At 38.8% G+C, this 16,913-nt stretch overlaps 1 protein-coding gene across 8 annotated transcripts in view; it reads right to left on the reverse strand.

The window, feature by feature from the left end:
- FAM120B (family with sequence similarity 120 member B) overlaps positions 1-16,913 on the reverse strand; it is a 65,981-nt gene that overhangs the window by 7,040 nt on the left and 42,028 nt on the right. For all 8 annotated transcript variants that reach the window (XM_058167162.1, XM_058167179.1, XM_058167202.1 and 5 more), the window contains 3 exons: positions 15,890-16,062; positions 14,042-14,134; positions 1,193-1,399 (listed from right to left, as the gene is read on the reverse strand). In XM_058167162.1, coding sequence (XP_058023145.1) covers positions 1,193-1,399; positions 14,042-14,134; positions 15,890-16,062 — 473 coding nt within the window. The remainder of the gene's footprint in view (positions 1-1,192; positions 1,400-14,041; positions 14,135-15,889; positions 16,063-16,913) is intronic.

The raw sequence follows: 16,913 nt of genomic DNA on the forward strand, positions 1-16,913 counted from the left end.
TCTAATTCAAATATCATTGGACACTGACAGACTGGTCAAGCGGGGAGGGGCCAGGGTAGAGGGAAAAATGCAGGCTTTGCATGGGAATATTCAGATCCTGCTTCGGTTATGCTGTAACTGCTTGACTTTAGTAAAAGTGAACCTTTCATTTCAAAAAAGGAGTCGAGGGTCTTTCTTTCCTAAATGCTCAAGTCAAGACAAACCTGACAGAATGAATCAAAACTCAACAGTTTTTTTTTTTTTAAATCTTCCTCGTGCACAAGGAAAAGATTGAAATGGTGAGCATGAATCTTAGATTCACTCATCAACTACTGAATCATGATTTCGAATTATGTGCAAACAGCCTTTGGTGTCTTAAAATGCTTGTTTTAATTTAGAAAAGCCTGGGCTTTTTCAACTGAAGAGTCCATGTTTCCCCGAAAATAAGACCCTGTCTTATATATTTTTGAACCCTGAAATAAGCACTTGGCCTTATTGCCATGTTATCAGGGGATGTCTTATTTTGGGGGAAACAGGGTAGAAGTGTTTTGTTCACTTTTATGAAACATCTTGAAATATCAACATATCAGCTCTTCAATGGACAGTTATCTTTGCATCAACATTTCAGCATTGATATAGTCCAGTGTTTCTCGCTCTTAGTCACTTTGAGATCTCCAGATTTCAATTCCCAGAATTCTGAGAGTTGAAGTCCAAACATTTTATAGTTGCCATGGTTGAGAAATGATGATCTAGTCCAGGGGTCTCCAACCTTGGCAACTTTATGACTTGCGGACTTCAACTCCCAGAATTCTGGAATTCTGGAGTTGAAGTCCACAAGTCGTAAAGTTGCCAAGGTTGGAGACCCTTGATTTAATCCATCCTTTATAAACACATAGTACTTTTCAAAGTATCTGAAGAGATTACAAAAATTCCATGATTGTACAGCACTTCTAAAACTAGTACCCTGATTAGTAATTCTTAGAAAAGATTGTGACAAACTTGTATCCCACTGAATTAATTATGTCACCTCTAATTATGACTAAAGCAGAGGTCCATTTCTCCATATTAACCAAATGTTAGTCAGGAAACTCTGGGAGGCTGCAGGGGCTAAATGTCATATATACAACATACATATACACATATACATGTTTTATTCATCTTTTTTAAGTACAAAAAGGTTTCCCTCAATCTAAAACCAAGACTGTATACTTGCATTGTGTTCCAGGAGCTGATATAAAGGGCATCCGCTATGAGCTTGGTGGTATTTCTCTTGAAAAAGTTTTCCATCAAATACATGCCACGGCATCAAATCATCCATTTGAAAGGGGAAACCACAGGCACTATTGGCCATCACCAACACGCCAAGGCCCCGGACAAAGAGAGAACCAAGCTGTACTGCTCTTGGGTCAATTTGGGCAACCTGTTAAAAAGAGAAAGGGAGAGCAGCATAATTATTGGCATTTAATACAGTTCCTGTAGGTAAGAACGGTAGAATTTTACATTTTAATACAATGCATTCTAATCTTGATGGCTTGGCATGAGAAGAAAAAATGCAGTAGTTCCATGTTTTGCAACAAGATCTGGAAGAAATGTAATAATGTGTCTTACTGGCTTCTTTCAAGCATGAATCCTGTGATTACCACTATCATCCTACATCTTGGCTATAGCTGGAATATATCACATAGAATTTCCAGGCTAGTAAGGAAGGAAATTCATCATCTACCAATCCATCCACTGATCCATCCACCCATCCATCCATCCATCCACCCACCCACCCACCCATCCATCCATCCATCCATCCATCCATCCATCCATCCAGTTTCAGAACCATCCAGGTCTGTATTCTATCTATAGTTTGGTCAAGAACTGCTAGGGAACATGGCAGGGAATTTGCCATTGTGCTCATGTCTTGTCTGTGGGCTTCCAATCAGATTCACTGGTATTAGTAGGAAACCTTGTTTATTGTTACAGTTATGTCCTATGATATATGTAGGCCAATATGACAAATGGCCTATGTCCTTATTCTTTAATTGACTGGATGTTGGTATGAGAGTATTTTTAATAAAACCACATAATAGATAGCTGTTTCCAAATGTAGTGGTGACACACTACCCATCTACCTGGCAAATAAAAGAGTTGTATTAACCCAGAATGGCAGATGTAGAAGCCATTTCCAGTCAACATAATGCAATCAGATAATGATAGCATAATGAGCCCTACAAGAACTTTTACTACGAACAATTTTAAGGCTACTGGCAGCACCAACATGGTATAGTTGGCAGAACTGAATTCTGATAACCAATGATTGGATGAAGATGCTTGTTTAGCTATGAAACTCCCTAGGTGGAGACAGCTTAATTTTACCTTACCAAATTATCTAGCAAAGGAACAAATTGAGTTTAATTTATTATGAGCATGTTAATAAAAAAGAATGCTGAAGCAAGGATATGGTGACAGAAAGCTTTAAGGCACTGCTTGTCTGCTTTGGACATTCTGGTAAAATTAATTCACTTCGTGCTGAAAGTGAAACATCTTAAAGTAATTATTTTGTTCCTAATGTCCCTTTTAATAAAAAGGCTACCCATTGTCTAAGACCATAGAAATTTGTAGGCTATTAATATATCTTTGATTGACCAGTTCCTCCAAAGAGGTGGTTAAGTTCAGTTCCCTTCAGTCAGTTTAAGTGACATCAAATATACAGAATATTAGTTCTGTGTTCCCTTTTCCCACCAGAATGCCGTGTTATTTATTTTGAAAATACAGTTATATTATGTGTGTGTTAAAGATTAGAGCTCATGTTAGTCCTTCCTGCCTAATCAAAGAAGTAGCACAGACAAGAGGGCTAAAAATAAGAAAGATCTTACAAACTACAGCATTAGCTGGAAGAGACGAACTAGAATAACCAGTTCTTAAAAGTCCATAGTGCTTCACAGTAAATATTTAACAGTAAACAAATCAGCAGTTTGGGGTTTATACGCTAGAACGGTTTATTTGCTGAGCTTCACAAAGGCAGATTTGTGTAAAGTGATACTTTGGTAGGACAAAACTCATATTTACTGTAAGCCAAAGCTCAGAGTGAACCTAAACAGACAACCGAATATCGCTTTACATTTCACTGTCCCAACTAAGAAGAATTCAAAAATCAAAACAGACCAAGGAACTCACTACAAATAAAGCCATGTTTATTCATCAAACTCAAGCCAATTGAATTCTTTTCCAAAGTTCAAAAGGATTTCTGTTTGAACCAACCCACAGAAGGGTTTCCTGCACTCTTGTTTTGACCAAAGATGATGCAGAAGATCAGTAGATGGCAAGTGGAATGTTCAAACTACAGCAGGAATAAGTCCCTTGTCACTTGAGTAAAAAAGGAAGCCACATGTCACCCGCCATTTGGGTGAGCTGCAGCCAGTGTGGTCATTACCAAGAATTCCGGAAACTGAAATTCATACATTGGAGCGCACACAGATTAGAGAAAGCTGATGCAGAAATGACAAGTCCTCAAATGTTCACTTAAATGAACTAATGCTAGGAAGTCACTCCCTACATGAGTTTCAGGAACGCCATCCCCACTAACAAGTCCCTCCCTCCTTCTTAAATATGGAATAGAAAATACTAATCTGATAGGGCTGTTTGTTATGTATGCTGGAACTCAAGTCTGCTAAACAAAGCCTATTTTTGTTACTGCAAACAACACATGGTAACAGATTTATGTATTTGTTTTCTGAAACTCAGAAACGGAAGCCTCTGTTTTTCTGACACCACTCCTAATTTTTTTAAAAAATAGAGTATATCTCTAATGCTACATATTTACCATTCTCAATGGACCATGTATACATTGCATATCTAAGTTTGTAAACGTAAGCAGAAAAGACAAAATTAAAAACTAGAGTCCAAAGTGGAAACCTTCTTCTTCTTCTTCTTTTTTAAAAAATCAGCATTAGCTACATTATAGAGCAGTGATGGTGAACCTTTTCGAGCGCGCGCTCTTTGGGGCCGCATTCTGGAAAAGCCAAACTTCCAGGTTCTGGCGCGCATGCACACCCGACAATTAGCCAGCTGGCGCACATGCACACACTGGTTTTCGGCACTGCCACGCGACTGAAGGACAGCTGATCATTGTGCACACATGCGTGCCAGAAACTCAGAAGACAAACAGGCAAGACCGTGCATGCTGGGCAACATGGCTTCGCATTCCACTTTGGGCACGCATGCCATAGGTTCGCCATCACGATTATAAAGTAATGCAAATACTCTATACAGATAGTCCTGGATTTACAATCACAATTAACCCCCAAATTTCCACTGCTAAGCCAGACAGTTGTTAAGTGAGTTTTGCCCCATTTTACAACCTTTCTTGCTAACACTGTTAAGTGAATCACTGTAGTTTGGTCACGTGACCAGGGGGATGCTGCAATGTTTAGTAAGTATGAAAAAAACAGTTGTAAGTCGCTTTTTTCAGTACTGTTGTAACTTTGAACAGTCAGTACACGCATGGTTGTAAGTCGAGGACTATGTGTAAATTGGTTTTAATGTAGAATTGAAGGCAGGTGTTGGTAGGACCGAGGATCAACACAAAGTAAGAGATCCAAAGTCTGGAAGTGCTCCATGATCCTCATTTGATATTGGATTCTTAGGAAGGAACTGTAATTAGGAATGCTTCTGCACTCTTACATCTACTGTAGTAACAACAGTCTTTATTACTGCAATGCTGTTACCACTGAAATGTTCAGGAATCATATATAATGCAAAATAGGACAACTAACAGGTACAAAGATCACATAATGCATGAAATTAAAGATCTACATTGGTTGTTTGCTGTGCACAATTTAAAATGCTAGTAAATGCAATAGAAATTTTTAAAAAGCAAAATGATATTGAATAACATAGTTATACCCATGATATGGACAACTTCCCCTTGGAGTAGAACTTGTCTAGAGCCATCTGTAGGTGAGTGGGAACGCTCAAACTGCTTCCCTCTCTTTGTCATTCTCTCCTGCTCTTACATAACCAAACTGTAAGGGTGGAAGTTGATGAAGAGGGAACCAATGTTCCTTGGATCAGACAGACTTATGTCCTTAGGTGTCTTCCAGTCTCAAGGGTGGCTAAATCTATAATCTCTCTCTCCCTCTCTCTCTCCTCCTCCTCATTTCTGTCATCTTTTTAACTAATCTACATCTAATATAATATGATACTAATATATCATCGAGGGACGCAGTGTCTCACTGGCTAAGACGCTGATCCTGTCGATCAAAAGGTCGGCAGTTCAGCGGTTTGAATCCCTAGTGCTGTGTAATGGGGTGAGCTCCCGTTACTTGTCCCAGCTTCTGCCAACCTAGCAGTTCGAAAGCATGTAAAAAATGCAAGTAGAAAAAATAGGAACCACCTTTGGTGGGAAGGTAACAGTGTTCTGTGTGCCTTTGTCGTTTAGTTATGCCGGCCACATGACCATGGAGACGTCTTTGGACAGCGGTGGTTCTTCAGCTTTGAAACGGAGATGATCATCGCCCCCAAGAATCGGGAACGACTAGCACATATGTACTATGGGAACTTTTACCTTTGCCTTTCTGCTAGTTAAAAAAAAATATGAGAGGTTACTGTGAGTAGGAGCTACATTTATTTATTTATTTACATAAATGTTGGGGTTTAGAAAAGAATGCAAATAAAAGGACTGAAAACTCAAATGCTTCCTGGCTGTCATGCCATCATCCTTCCAGTGCATTCAAAAATCCTAGGAATGGTGAAAATGAAATAATAACAAGTTGGCAATTTTACAAGTAAGCACTTTACTTAATAGTTGTCACCATTGGACAGGCTATTATGGCACTTCATTTGAGGAAGATACTGACACAAAAGTAACAGGATCCTAAACTCCTACCAAGCGGTGGCAGATATTAATAATAACTACCAGTACTTAACTGGTTGGAACAAGGTAAATAGGGTGAAAAAATTCTCACCCAGGGAAAAAAATGGACCACTCACAAGATATGGAGAACTATAGCAATTGCAAAGAAAATATCAGCTTTGTTGTGATTTCTAATCAACAGCAGCATGAAATTGACCTTGCTCTGCAAAACAGAAGCACGTACTCCTCAGCTTATGACCACAGTTGACCCCCATTTTTTTGTTGCTAAGTGAGAACATTTGCTAAGTGAATTTTGCCCCATTTTATGATCTTTCTTGCTACAGTTGTTAAGTGCATCACTACACTTATTGAGTAACGGTTGTTAAGTGAATCTGGCTCCCCTACCGATTTTGCTTATCAGAAGGTCACAAAAGGTGATCACATGACACCCCCCCCCAGATGTGGCAACTGTCAAAATATTGCCAAGTGTCTGAATTTTGATCATGCAACCCTGGGATGCTATAATGGTCCAAAACATTCATGCCATCTTCTTTAGTGCCGTTGTAACTTTGAATGGTCATTAAACAAACTGTTGTAAGTCAAGGATTACCTGTAGTACAATGAGATCAACTGGGTCCAGAGCTGATCTCAAAGACTTCCAAAAGACAGATGTGAATGCATACTTACCGTAATTACCCTGCATTGGCATTCACAGAACACCATGTCCGTCTTTTGTCTAACTTTACCAATCTTTCATCCATGCTGGCTGGAAAGTTGAATTCCAATGTATTTGAAGGGCGCTTGCAATGTCCCAGGGTCACGTGATCCTCTTTTGTGCCCTTCTGATATACAAAGTCAATGGGGAAGCCAGAGTCACTCAACAACCATTGCTACTAATTTGACAACTGCAGTGGTTCACTTAACGAATGTGGCAAGAAAAGATGTAAAATGGGGCAAAACTCATTTGACAAATTTCTCACTGAGCAACATAAATTCTGGCCTCAATTGTGGTTGCAAGTCAAGGACTACCTGTATAAAGTCATAGTCCCAGTCTTCCTATCACAGGAAGGGAAATGGAAAGCATCTGTAACTGGTAGGGGAATAGCCATCATAGAAATGTTTCAGTCCTCACTGAACGTTCAGCAAACACGTTACTTTACTTGAATTTTACTTATTGGTAGGATTGGTAGAATTGTTCAAAGCTGTATAATCAAAAATTACGCATTTTTGAGTTTTTGGATTGTCAGCACAGAAACTAGGCCAGTAAATATGTAGAATGTGCCACACGTATTCTTGGTTTTCTTTAGTTTCACCTCTGGTCTTCTATACCATCACCCCACCTCAAGCATAGGCAGATGTGAACATTTGCATTCCTGCTCTTGTGTAACAAAGATAGGAAGACAGGTGCGGAAGAATGCAAGAGCAGATTCCAAGCAGGTGTGCCTGCTGTGACTTGCTTACTACTGGCTCCCTTCCCCCATACCACACCTGCCAAGCACAGGTCACCCCTGGTGCAGTATACATTGGCCCAATAAATGCTATCTTCTCTCTTTATCCAAACTCCTTTCCGATTAGCCTAAAGAAAGAATGCATTTCAGATTCTCAACTACCTAGTCATTATATACCAGAAGTTGGTATAATATTTAACAGGCAATACCAACTGATACATAGGTGTTAATTGTGTCCATCAGGTATGTTTTTGGAAGCTAGCCTTTGCCATTTTTTTAAACTGATAGGAGTTGACAAAAAGGGAAAAAATGGACCACTCACAAGATATGGTGAACTATAGCAATTGCAAAGAAAATATCAGCTTTGTTGTGATTTCTAATCAACAGCAGCATGAAATTGACCTTGCTCTGCAAAACAGAAGCACGTAGTCCTCAGCTTATGACCACAGTTGACCCCCAATTTTTTGTTGCTAAGTGAGAACATTTGCTAAGTGAATTTTGCCCCATTTTATGATCTTTCTTGCTACAGTTGTTAAGTGCATCACTACACTTATTAACGGTTGTTAAGTGAATCTGGCTCCCCTACCGATTTTGCTTATCAGAAGGTCACAAAAGGTGATCACATGACACCCCCCCCCCAGATGTGGCAACTGTCAAAATATTGTCAAGTGTCTGAATTTTGATCATGCAACCCTGGGATGCTATAATGGTCCAAAACATTCATGCCTTCTTCTTTAGTGCCGTTGTAACTTTGAATGGTCATTAAACAAACTGTTGTAAGTCAAGGATTACCTGTAGTACAATGAGATCAACTGGGTCCAGAGCTGATCTCAAAGACTTCCAAAAGGCAGATGTGAATGCATACTTACTGTGATTACCCTACATTGGCATTCCCAGAACACCATGTCCGTCTTTTGTCTAACTTTACCAATCTTTCATCCATGCTGGCTGGAAAGTTGAATTCCAATGTATTTGAAGGGCGCTTGCAATGTCCCAGGGTCACGTGATCCTCTTTTGTGCCCTTCTGATATACAAAGTCAATGGGGAAGCCAGAGTCACTCAACAACCATTGCTACTAATTTGACAACTGCAGTGGTTCACTTAACGAATGTGGCAAGAAAAGATGTAAAATGGGGCAAAACTCATTTAACAAATTTCTCACTGAGCAACATAAATTCTGGCCTCAATTGTGGTTGCAAGTCAAGGACTACCTGTATAAAGTCATAGTCCCAGTATTCCTATCACAGGAAGGGAAATGGAAAGCATCTGTAACTGGTAGGGGAATAGCCATCATAGAAATGTTTCAGTCCTCACTGAATGTTCAGCAAATACGTTACTTTACTTGAATTTTACTTATTGGTAGGATTGGTAGAATTGTTCAAAGCTGTATAATCAAAAATTATGCATTTTTGAGTTTTTGGATTGTCAGCACAGAAACTAGGCCAGTAAATATGTAGAATGTGCCACACGTATTCTTGGTTTTCTTTAGTTTCACCTCTGGTCTTCTATACCATCATCCCACCTCAAGCATAGGCAGATGTGAACATTTGCATTCCTGCTCTTGTGTAACAAAGATAGGAAGACAGGTGCGGAAGAATGCAAGAGCAAATGTCAAGCAGGTGGGCCTGCTGTGACTTGCTTATTACTGGCTCCCTTCCCCCTACCACACCTGCCAAGCACAGGTCACCCCTGGTGCAGTATACATTGGCCCAATAAATGCTATCTTCTCTCTTTATCCAAACTCCTTTCCGATTAGCCTAAAGAAAGAATGCATTTCAGATTCTCAACTACCTAGTCATTATATACCAGAAGTTGGTATAATATTTAACAGGCAATACCAACTGATACACAATTGTTAATTGTGTCCATCAGGTATGTTTTTGGAAGCTAGCCTTTGCCGTTTTTTTAAACTGATAGGAGTTGACAAAAAGGGGGAAAAAAATGACATACGTTCTGCCAGAATTGAGAATGCAGCGTTAAATCTCTTTACTTATAATAAACCTTATAGTTCAAGAGAGTACAATAATACACTGATTTGGGAGAAGTTTAACTAAACATAAATGGAACTTGCTTTTGATTAGTTAAGCCCACCATTGCCTGCCAAATGAATTAATCCAGTGAGCAAAGTTATCCTTCACCACTTGTTGAAATACACTTCAGAACCTAGGCATATCATAAAAAATTGTAGCTGCTGCACTGGAAAGCAAACATAAGGGATGCACTGTATTAACAGAGTGATCCAAGGAAAATAAATTATCAATAAAATCCCAAGGTGGTGAAGTATATTTTGAATAACAAGGAAATTATCCACATGCTTTTAAAACCACATTTTAAAAACATACTTAAGATGCATTCTGAAAATAGCAATCAAGAGAATTTATAAAACTATCATGAAGACTAGAAGGAATAGAAGGTGAGAAGTAGCTGAAACATCCAAACATTTATTAGACACCAAAGTCTGCATTTTCAGGGCTATTTCGGACTACAAAATTATAGTATTTGGATTGAAAACAATCCAAAATGTTAGGCACACCAGTCCTATAGTCAGTAAGAATTTATTAAGGGACATAAAGAAAATTAAACAATGAAATGGACCAAATTTGGAGAATGACCCAGGTTCCATTTTGTGGGGTAAGATTATTTAATAGGAAAAATCTTTGTCTGTTTTGTCTTATTCTTTTTCTTGTACACATTTCTTGTACAGATTGCTTAATGAAACAAACAAAAGAAAGCATGATCTCTATTTTCTCCAAAAGCTATTTAGAATAGAATAGAATAGAATAAAATTTTATTGGCCAAGTGTGATTGGACACACAAGGAATTTGTCTTGGTGCATATGCTCTCAGTGTACATAAAAGAAAAGATACGTTCATCAAGGTACAACATTTACAACACAATTGATGGTCAATATATCAATATAAATCATAAGGATTGCCAGCAACAAGTTATATATTTGGATATATAGCAATAGCACTTAAGACTTAAATACTGCTTCACAGTACTTTACAGCCCCCCTAAGCAGTTTAGTGTCAGCATATTGCCCCCAACAATCTGGGTCCTTATTTTACTGATCTTGGAAGGATGGAAGGATGAGTCAATCTTGATCTCCAACAGGATTGAACTTCTGGCTGTGGCAGAGTCTGCCTGCAATATTGCACTCTAACCACTGTGCCACCATAGCGCAGTAGATTTAGTTACTTCTCCAAATGATAGTCTGATCATTGTATTTGCAATGACCAGCAGTAATCAATGTAATTTAACAAGTTTAATTCTAGTTTACTTAGAATTAAACTAATTTAATTAAAAGTATTCTACTGAGATGGAATACTTCAAGTTATGTTATTACTTATTTAATAAGCCATAACGCTGGTTTACACGTGAATGCTCTTCCAAAAACCATGATTTGAGGAGCCATTGTGGTGCATTGGTTAGAATGCAGTACTGCAGGCTACTTCTGCTGATTGCCGCTGCCCGCAGTTCAGCAGTTTAATCCTGACTGGCTCAAGGTTGACTCAGCCTTCCATCCTTCCGAGGTTGGTAAAATGAGGACCCAGATTGTTGGGGGCAATAGGCTGACTCTGTAAACCACTTACAGTGGACTGTAAAAGGTAAAGGTAAAGGTTCCTCTCGCACATACGTGCTAGTTGTTGCCGATTCTAGGGGGCGGTGCTTATCTCCGTTTCAAAGCCAAAGAGCCAGTGCTGTCCGAAGACGTCTCCGTGGTCATGTGGTCGGCATGACTCAACGCCAAAGGTGCATGGAACGCTGTTACCTTCCCACCAAGGTGGTCCCTATTTTTTCTACTTGCATTTTTATGTGCTTTTGAAACTGCTAGGTTGGCAGAAGCTGGGACAAGTAACGGGAGCTCATCCCGTTACATGGCAGCACTAGGGATTCGAACCGCTGAGCTGCCGACCTTTCGATTGACAAGCTCAACGTCCTAGCCCCTGAGCCACTGCGTCCTACAAAGAGAGGACTGTAAAGCACTGTAAATTGGTATATAAGTGCTATTGCTATTTACAAACCACAATGTCTAAATTTCCTCACCACACTAAGGCAAAACAATAAATTATTTTCATGTCTTATAGTATGATATCTAAATAAATTTGATTATGCATTGGTCTTCTGTTAGGTTAGTAGAAGGAAAAACCAAAGCTAAGGTAAGAATGCCTGATGATACTACATTTAAAATAAGAAGACTGCCTTCCACTTATTGATGATATATATATGTATTTATTTTCAATGTATTTCTTTATTTATTTTGTTAGTTTATGTATAGAATGTACTGATGAAGGCAAATAAAAAGGCAATGTTTTTTAGTCATCTTATATTGAAGATAATTTTCTTTTCAATGAAACATATTCAGCAATTTTAATCTAAGATATTCATTTTTATATGGGTTTTAGTCAGTGGTGGGATTCAGCCAGTTCGCACCACTTCGGGAGAACCGGCTGTTAACTTTCTAAGCAGTTTGGCAAACTGGTTGTTGGAAAATATCATTAGGGCAGAGAACTGGTTGTTAAATTACTTGAATCCCACCACTGGTTTTAGTATGGTACATAAATGTTGATTTCTGTAAGTATTTACATGATTTCCATAATTTCTCTTATGGAATTCACATTCACAATATTTGACTATGCAATTCTTGTACTGAAAACAGACGCATTTTAGCTCTAATTCCCTGCCTGGCACACTTGATAATATTTTGTTGACTTATTGCCATCGTTATTTGATGAGTTTTCATTTACAATAACAACAGCAAATGTGAAATGGGGAAAAAAAAGGAAAACTGTTCACAGCTTTCTGATTTTAGTGGGAGGCATCATGTAGAAAGACTTTAGGAATGGTTATCCAGGAACAGCTGCTTCCGAGCAATTTGTAAGCCTATCTAAAACATGCTCATAAATATGCCAATAAAATATGTCAACATTACATGTTCGCATTCTATTTGCTTTAGGTGTTTTTACAACTTAAGGCCACTTTCCACTTATGACTGTATGACTATAACTTGTTGCTGGCAATCCTTATGATTTATATTGATATATTGATCATCAATTGTGTTGTAAATGTTGTACCTTGATGAACGTATCTTTTCTTTTATGTACACTGAGAGCATATGCACCAAGACAAATTCCTTGTGTGTCCAATCACACTTGGCCAATAAAATTCTATTCTATTCTATTCTATTCTATTCTATTCTATTCTATTCTATTCTATTCTATTCTATTCTATTCTATTCTATTCTAAAGCCAGGCAGTTAACAGCTCTGTAATGTGAAGTCTTCAGCTGTATGACATGTGCTTTCCCCCCTCCCCCGCCCCCGCTACAATTAAATTAAAAGCCACAGTTTTAATTAGAACCCTGAATCTTTTTCTTACATGATGCAAATATATGACGCTCAAATTCTTTGTTCGACTAAGCAGGAAGACCTGCCAATTTAAAAAACAAAAAAACAAAAAAAAAATTTTTAGCTGTCAAGAACAAGACAAGTGCTGACAAGATGTACAAGGAAGGCAAAGGATGCTTGGAATTTCAGAGTAAATACAGTATATACCAGAGAACAATGGGAAATTGCATGGACACACGACTGGCGGGAGGCTCATTTACCTTGCAGTCAAACAAGGGAGTGTTAAATGAGAATGTAGAATCAGTTCAAAGCAGCCCAACATTCCAAAGGTGGGACTGGTTGGTAAAGATGCCCCACCTACTGCCTTCCCCAAGAAGTGGCACATGCCCAAAGCTACTAAGCATGCAGTCATTAAAAGAAAGAAAAAAGACATACACAAACACCCTGTTTACCAGACAAGTGTATCACAAGCCCACAATATATTTTAAATGCAGATTGTGCAGATTGCTCGACGGCAACACACACCCCCTAACAAACTAACTTGTGACTGCAAAGTGATTTTCCATACAGGCATATACAATTAACTAAAGGCTAACTGAACATGCATATGTTGAGTGGGCAGTTTTATAGATACAGGCTATGTACATGAAGGCATGCTTATCTCTGGTAAAGTAAACCACAGAATTGCCTGAATTGGAACAACAACGTAAACAATAATATGTCAGTTGACTTTCTGCAACACAGTGAATTACAGGCTAGTCAGAGCACATCTGGGCTTAATATGTTGCACAAACCCAGTCATAGGAATTCAGGTTATCAATGAAGAAGTGTCGTTCATGCTCTTCCCTAGAAATTTCTAAAATTACATTATGGATTAAAACCAACCTAAATAATATTTTCCCTAGGCCTAGGAAGTCTTAATGACTGTCAGTCAATGGCCACGCCATTTGAGAACTCTGTGCAGGTAAAGGGGAACCAAGATCCAATATACCCTAGACGAATTAGGAAACCTACCTTAAGAGGATGATGAACATTTGGAAAAAAGTTGCCCTTATCAAAATGCAAGTGAAAGTATTTGAGCTTTCTATTGCTTGATAGATCTGATCTGCCCAAAAATGTTATGCAAAGAAGTGTTGACAGATAATGGAGAAATGAGAGTCTGAATTATTTTCCAGCTAAACAATCTGGGTCACAGTCATTGAGAAGCAAGGACTCCAATAGGGCAGATCTTTCTAAAGTTTTACCCAGATCAAAACGAAGTAAGAATTTCAGATAAATAGTTCATCAGCAAAACAAAGCAGAAGAGACCTCCTGACCCCCAAATCTAATCTCCTGCATATCTGAGTTAAGTCAAGAGAACGCCATGCAATGTTCACATTTAGGGATATCATGAATATTACGTTAAGAGTTGGGTCAAGCCCATACCTGCAAGTCTGCAAGCTGAGCAGCTGATTTCTCCTGCAGGCACAGAGCCTGAGCCATAAATGCATGCAGATCTTCTAAAGAGAGGCTGTCCACCTAAGAGGCAAAGTTTTAAGACAGAAGCTTAGCTTTTGTTACAAATAAGCAGAAAAATACTTGCTTTGTTCATTATCTGGATTCCTTTTTAGAGGAATGTCAGTCTTATACCTTATCTTATTTTGTACAAGTTGCTTTTAAAATCTGCATCTGTATCAGAGGTCTTCACAGCTACAGTTGCTATACCCTGCTGTACATTCATTTTTCCTAGTCGTAGTAAACTTTAAATACATATTGTATGTGTATACGCACGCATCCATACATGGAGGCACACTATTTTGGCTGTAAATCAGAAGAAGTACAATCCAACATTTAAGCACTTTTGCTCAATTGTAGTTTTATTTTGAAAAAGCTTGGTTTGATCTTTGTTAACCAGTTTTGTTATTTTGTGCAACATTAAAAAAGGAGATACCTTTTAAAAACAACTTCCTTAATGTCTTAACTAAATTAATACACGATAGAAGGGTGATGGAGGAGTGAAAGCAATCTGATCTGAATGTTCGCTACAAAGGCAAGAACAATGATCCAAGCCTCCCCAACTTCCTTTAGTTAGTTAACTCACAGTAGGCAACAGGAATTTAGAGTTTGGTGATATGAATGTGAATCACAAGAGCCTTGAACTAGAATCTAGCTTTTCCCAGTCTAGTATTCTTCAGATGTGTTGGAATTGCAATTTGTAGAATTTAAAACTAGAGAGTATGAAGATCAGGATTAGGAATTTTGGGATTCACAGCTCCAATGTGAATATAGCATCCAGTGAGGACCGTCAGCTGGAAGTTGGCCAGGACGTAAATTTAATGAATAATAATAATAATTTTATTCATTAAATGAATAAAACTCAGTCAACTAAACATTTAAAGATGTATCACAAATATTGCTGGCACTGATGGTTGATATGGGTTGCTGCCACCACCAGCACCATCATCATTCTGAATAAAACACATGATAAAATGTAATTATATGATAAGCATTGTGACCCCAGCAGTGTGGCAAATAAATACTAAATAATCTGAAAAACAGGCAAGGCTTACATTTTTAACATTTATTTCCCTATCTCTCCAATGGATTTCATGTGTGAAAAATGTGCATGTAACCTCCAAGGACTATTTGTATTCAGTCTTGTATTTGTTTATCAGTGTTCTAGTTGCTGAAATGATGATGATGATGGTGATGATGCAACCCCTTAACAAAATCTTTACAACCTATTTTTTCCAATAGCTTTTCTTTTTATAAACCATCTTCATTATTCCAACCCCATTCTGGGCTCCACAGATATGAGGTGGATACATAATTAGAAGTAATATTAACAAAGGGTGGTGATACCTTTCAGGAAAAGAAATGGTATCATAACCATAATCTCAGATTATACAACCTTCCACAGATGTAAAGGTGTAAGCCATAATTTCAACATCGGGAAATCCCATTCCATGTCCTCTTCAGTTTATGATTAGAGACAGGCCCAATCCAAGACATCAAGTAATTTAATTTGCAATTTACTTATTCTAGAACAGGGATCCCCAACCCTCAGTCCATGGACTGGCACCAGTCCACTGCATGCCAGCAATTGGTCCACATAAACAAGTGAAATCCCATCCACGGGATGCAGGCAGCACACAAAACCACGCCCTCTCTGGTCCACGGAAAAACCTCTCTCCACAGAACTGACCCCTAGTGCCCAAAAGTTTGGGGGCCGCTTGCCCAGAGTACATAGAAAAACAGGTTGAACATGCAAAGAAGAAGTAGGGTTTTCTTTACCTGCAAAACAAGGTAGAGTAACAAGGAACAGACAACAAAGAAAGGAGTTTCCAGAGCCCGGAGGTCCTCTGCTGAATCTTGAAGTTGAAAGCATGCCAGAAATGTCCAAAGACGTTGCTTCTCAGCCTCAGCACTCCTGTTGAGCCACAGTGTTCTCAAATTAGGATTGCCACCTAGGAAAGAAATCCATTACAGGTGTCAACATCATAAAAGCAAGCTATGGAAAGTACAGCCATGGCATTTCAATGAGAAACCTCAAGCTTACAATAACTGTAATGAGATACAACGTATTATCAAAGAAGGGGCTGGTACAGGTAGTCCTCGACTTACAACAGTTCATTTAGTGACTAGTCAAAGTTACAATGGCACTGAAAAAAGTGAGTTATGACTGTTTTGCACACTTATGACCATTGCAGCATCCCCATGGTCACATGATCAAAATTCAAACGCTTGAGAACTGACTCACATTTATGATGGTTGCAGCGTCCCGGGGTCATGTGATCTCCTTTTGTGACATCTAACAAGCAAAGTCAACGGGGAACCCAGATTCACTTAACAACCGTGTTACTAATTTAACAACTGCAGTGATTCACTTAACAACTGTGGCAAGAAAGGTCATAAAATGGGGCAAAAGTCACCTTAGCAACAAAAATGTTGGGCTCAATTGTGGTCGTACGTCGAGGACTACCTGTACTGAGATCCAAACACCTGCTCTGGTTTTTTTGTGAAGTGGTGGTATGAGGCTGCATTTTAGAGGGCAGAGGAATATGAAGCTGAAATTATTTTGCACAATTCCCCAAATAAATTTGTTGGCATATGTGAATAACATTTATTGTTGTTAGTTGCGAAGTCGTGTCCGACCCATCGCGACCCCATGGCCTTCCTCCAGGCCTTCCTATCCTCTACCATCCTCTGGAGTCAATTTAAGCTCATGCCTACTGCTTCCGTGACTCCATCCAGCCACCTCATTCTCTGTTGCCCCGTTCTTCTTTTGCCCTCAATCTTTCCCAGCATTAGGCTCTTC

The sequence above is a fragment of the Ahaetulla prasina genome, chromosome 1, assembly GCF_028640845.1.
Source record: "Ahaetulla prasina isolate Xishuangbanna chromosome 1, ASM2864084v1, whole genome shotgun sequence".
In the NCBI taxonomy this organism is placed as follows: domain Eukaryota; kingdom Metazoa; phylum Chordata; class Lepidosauria; order Squamata; family Colubridae; genus Ahaetulla; species Ahaetulla prasina.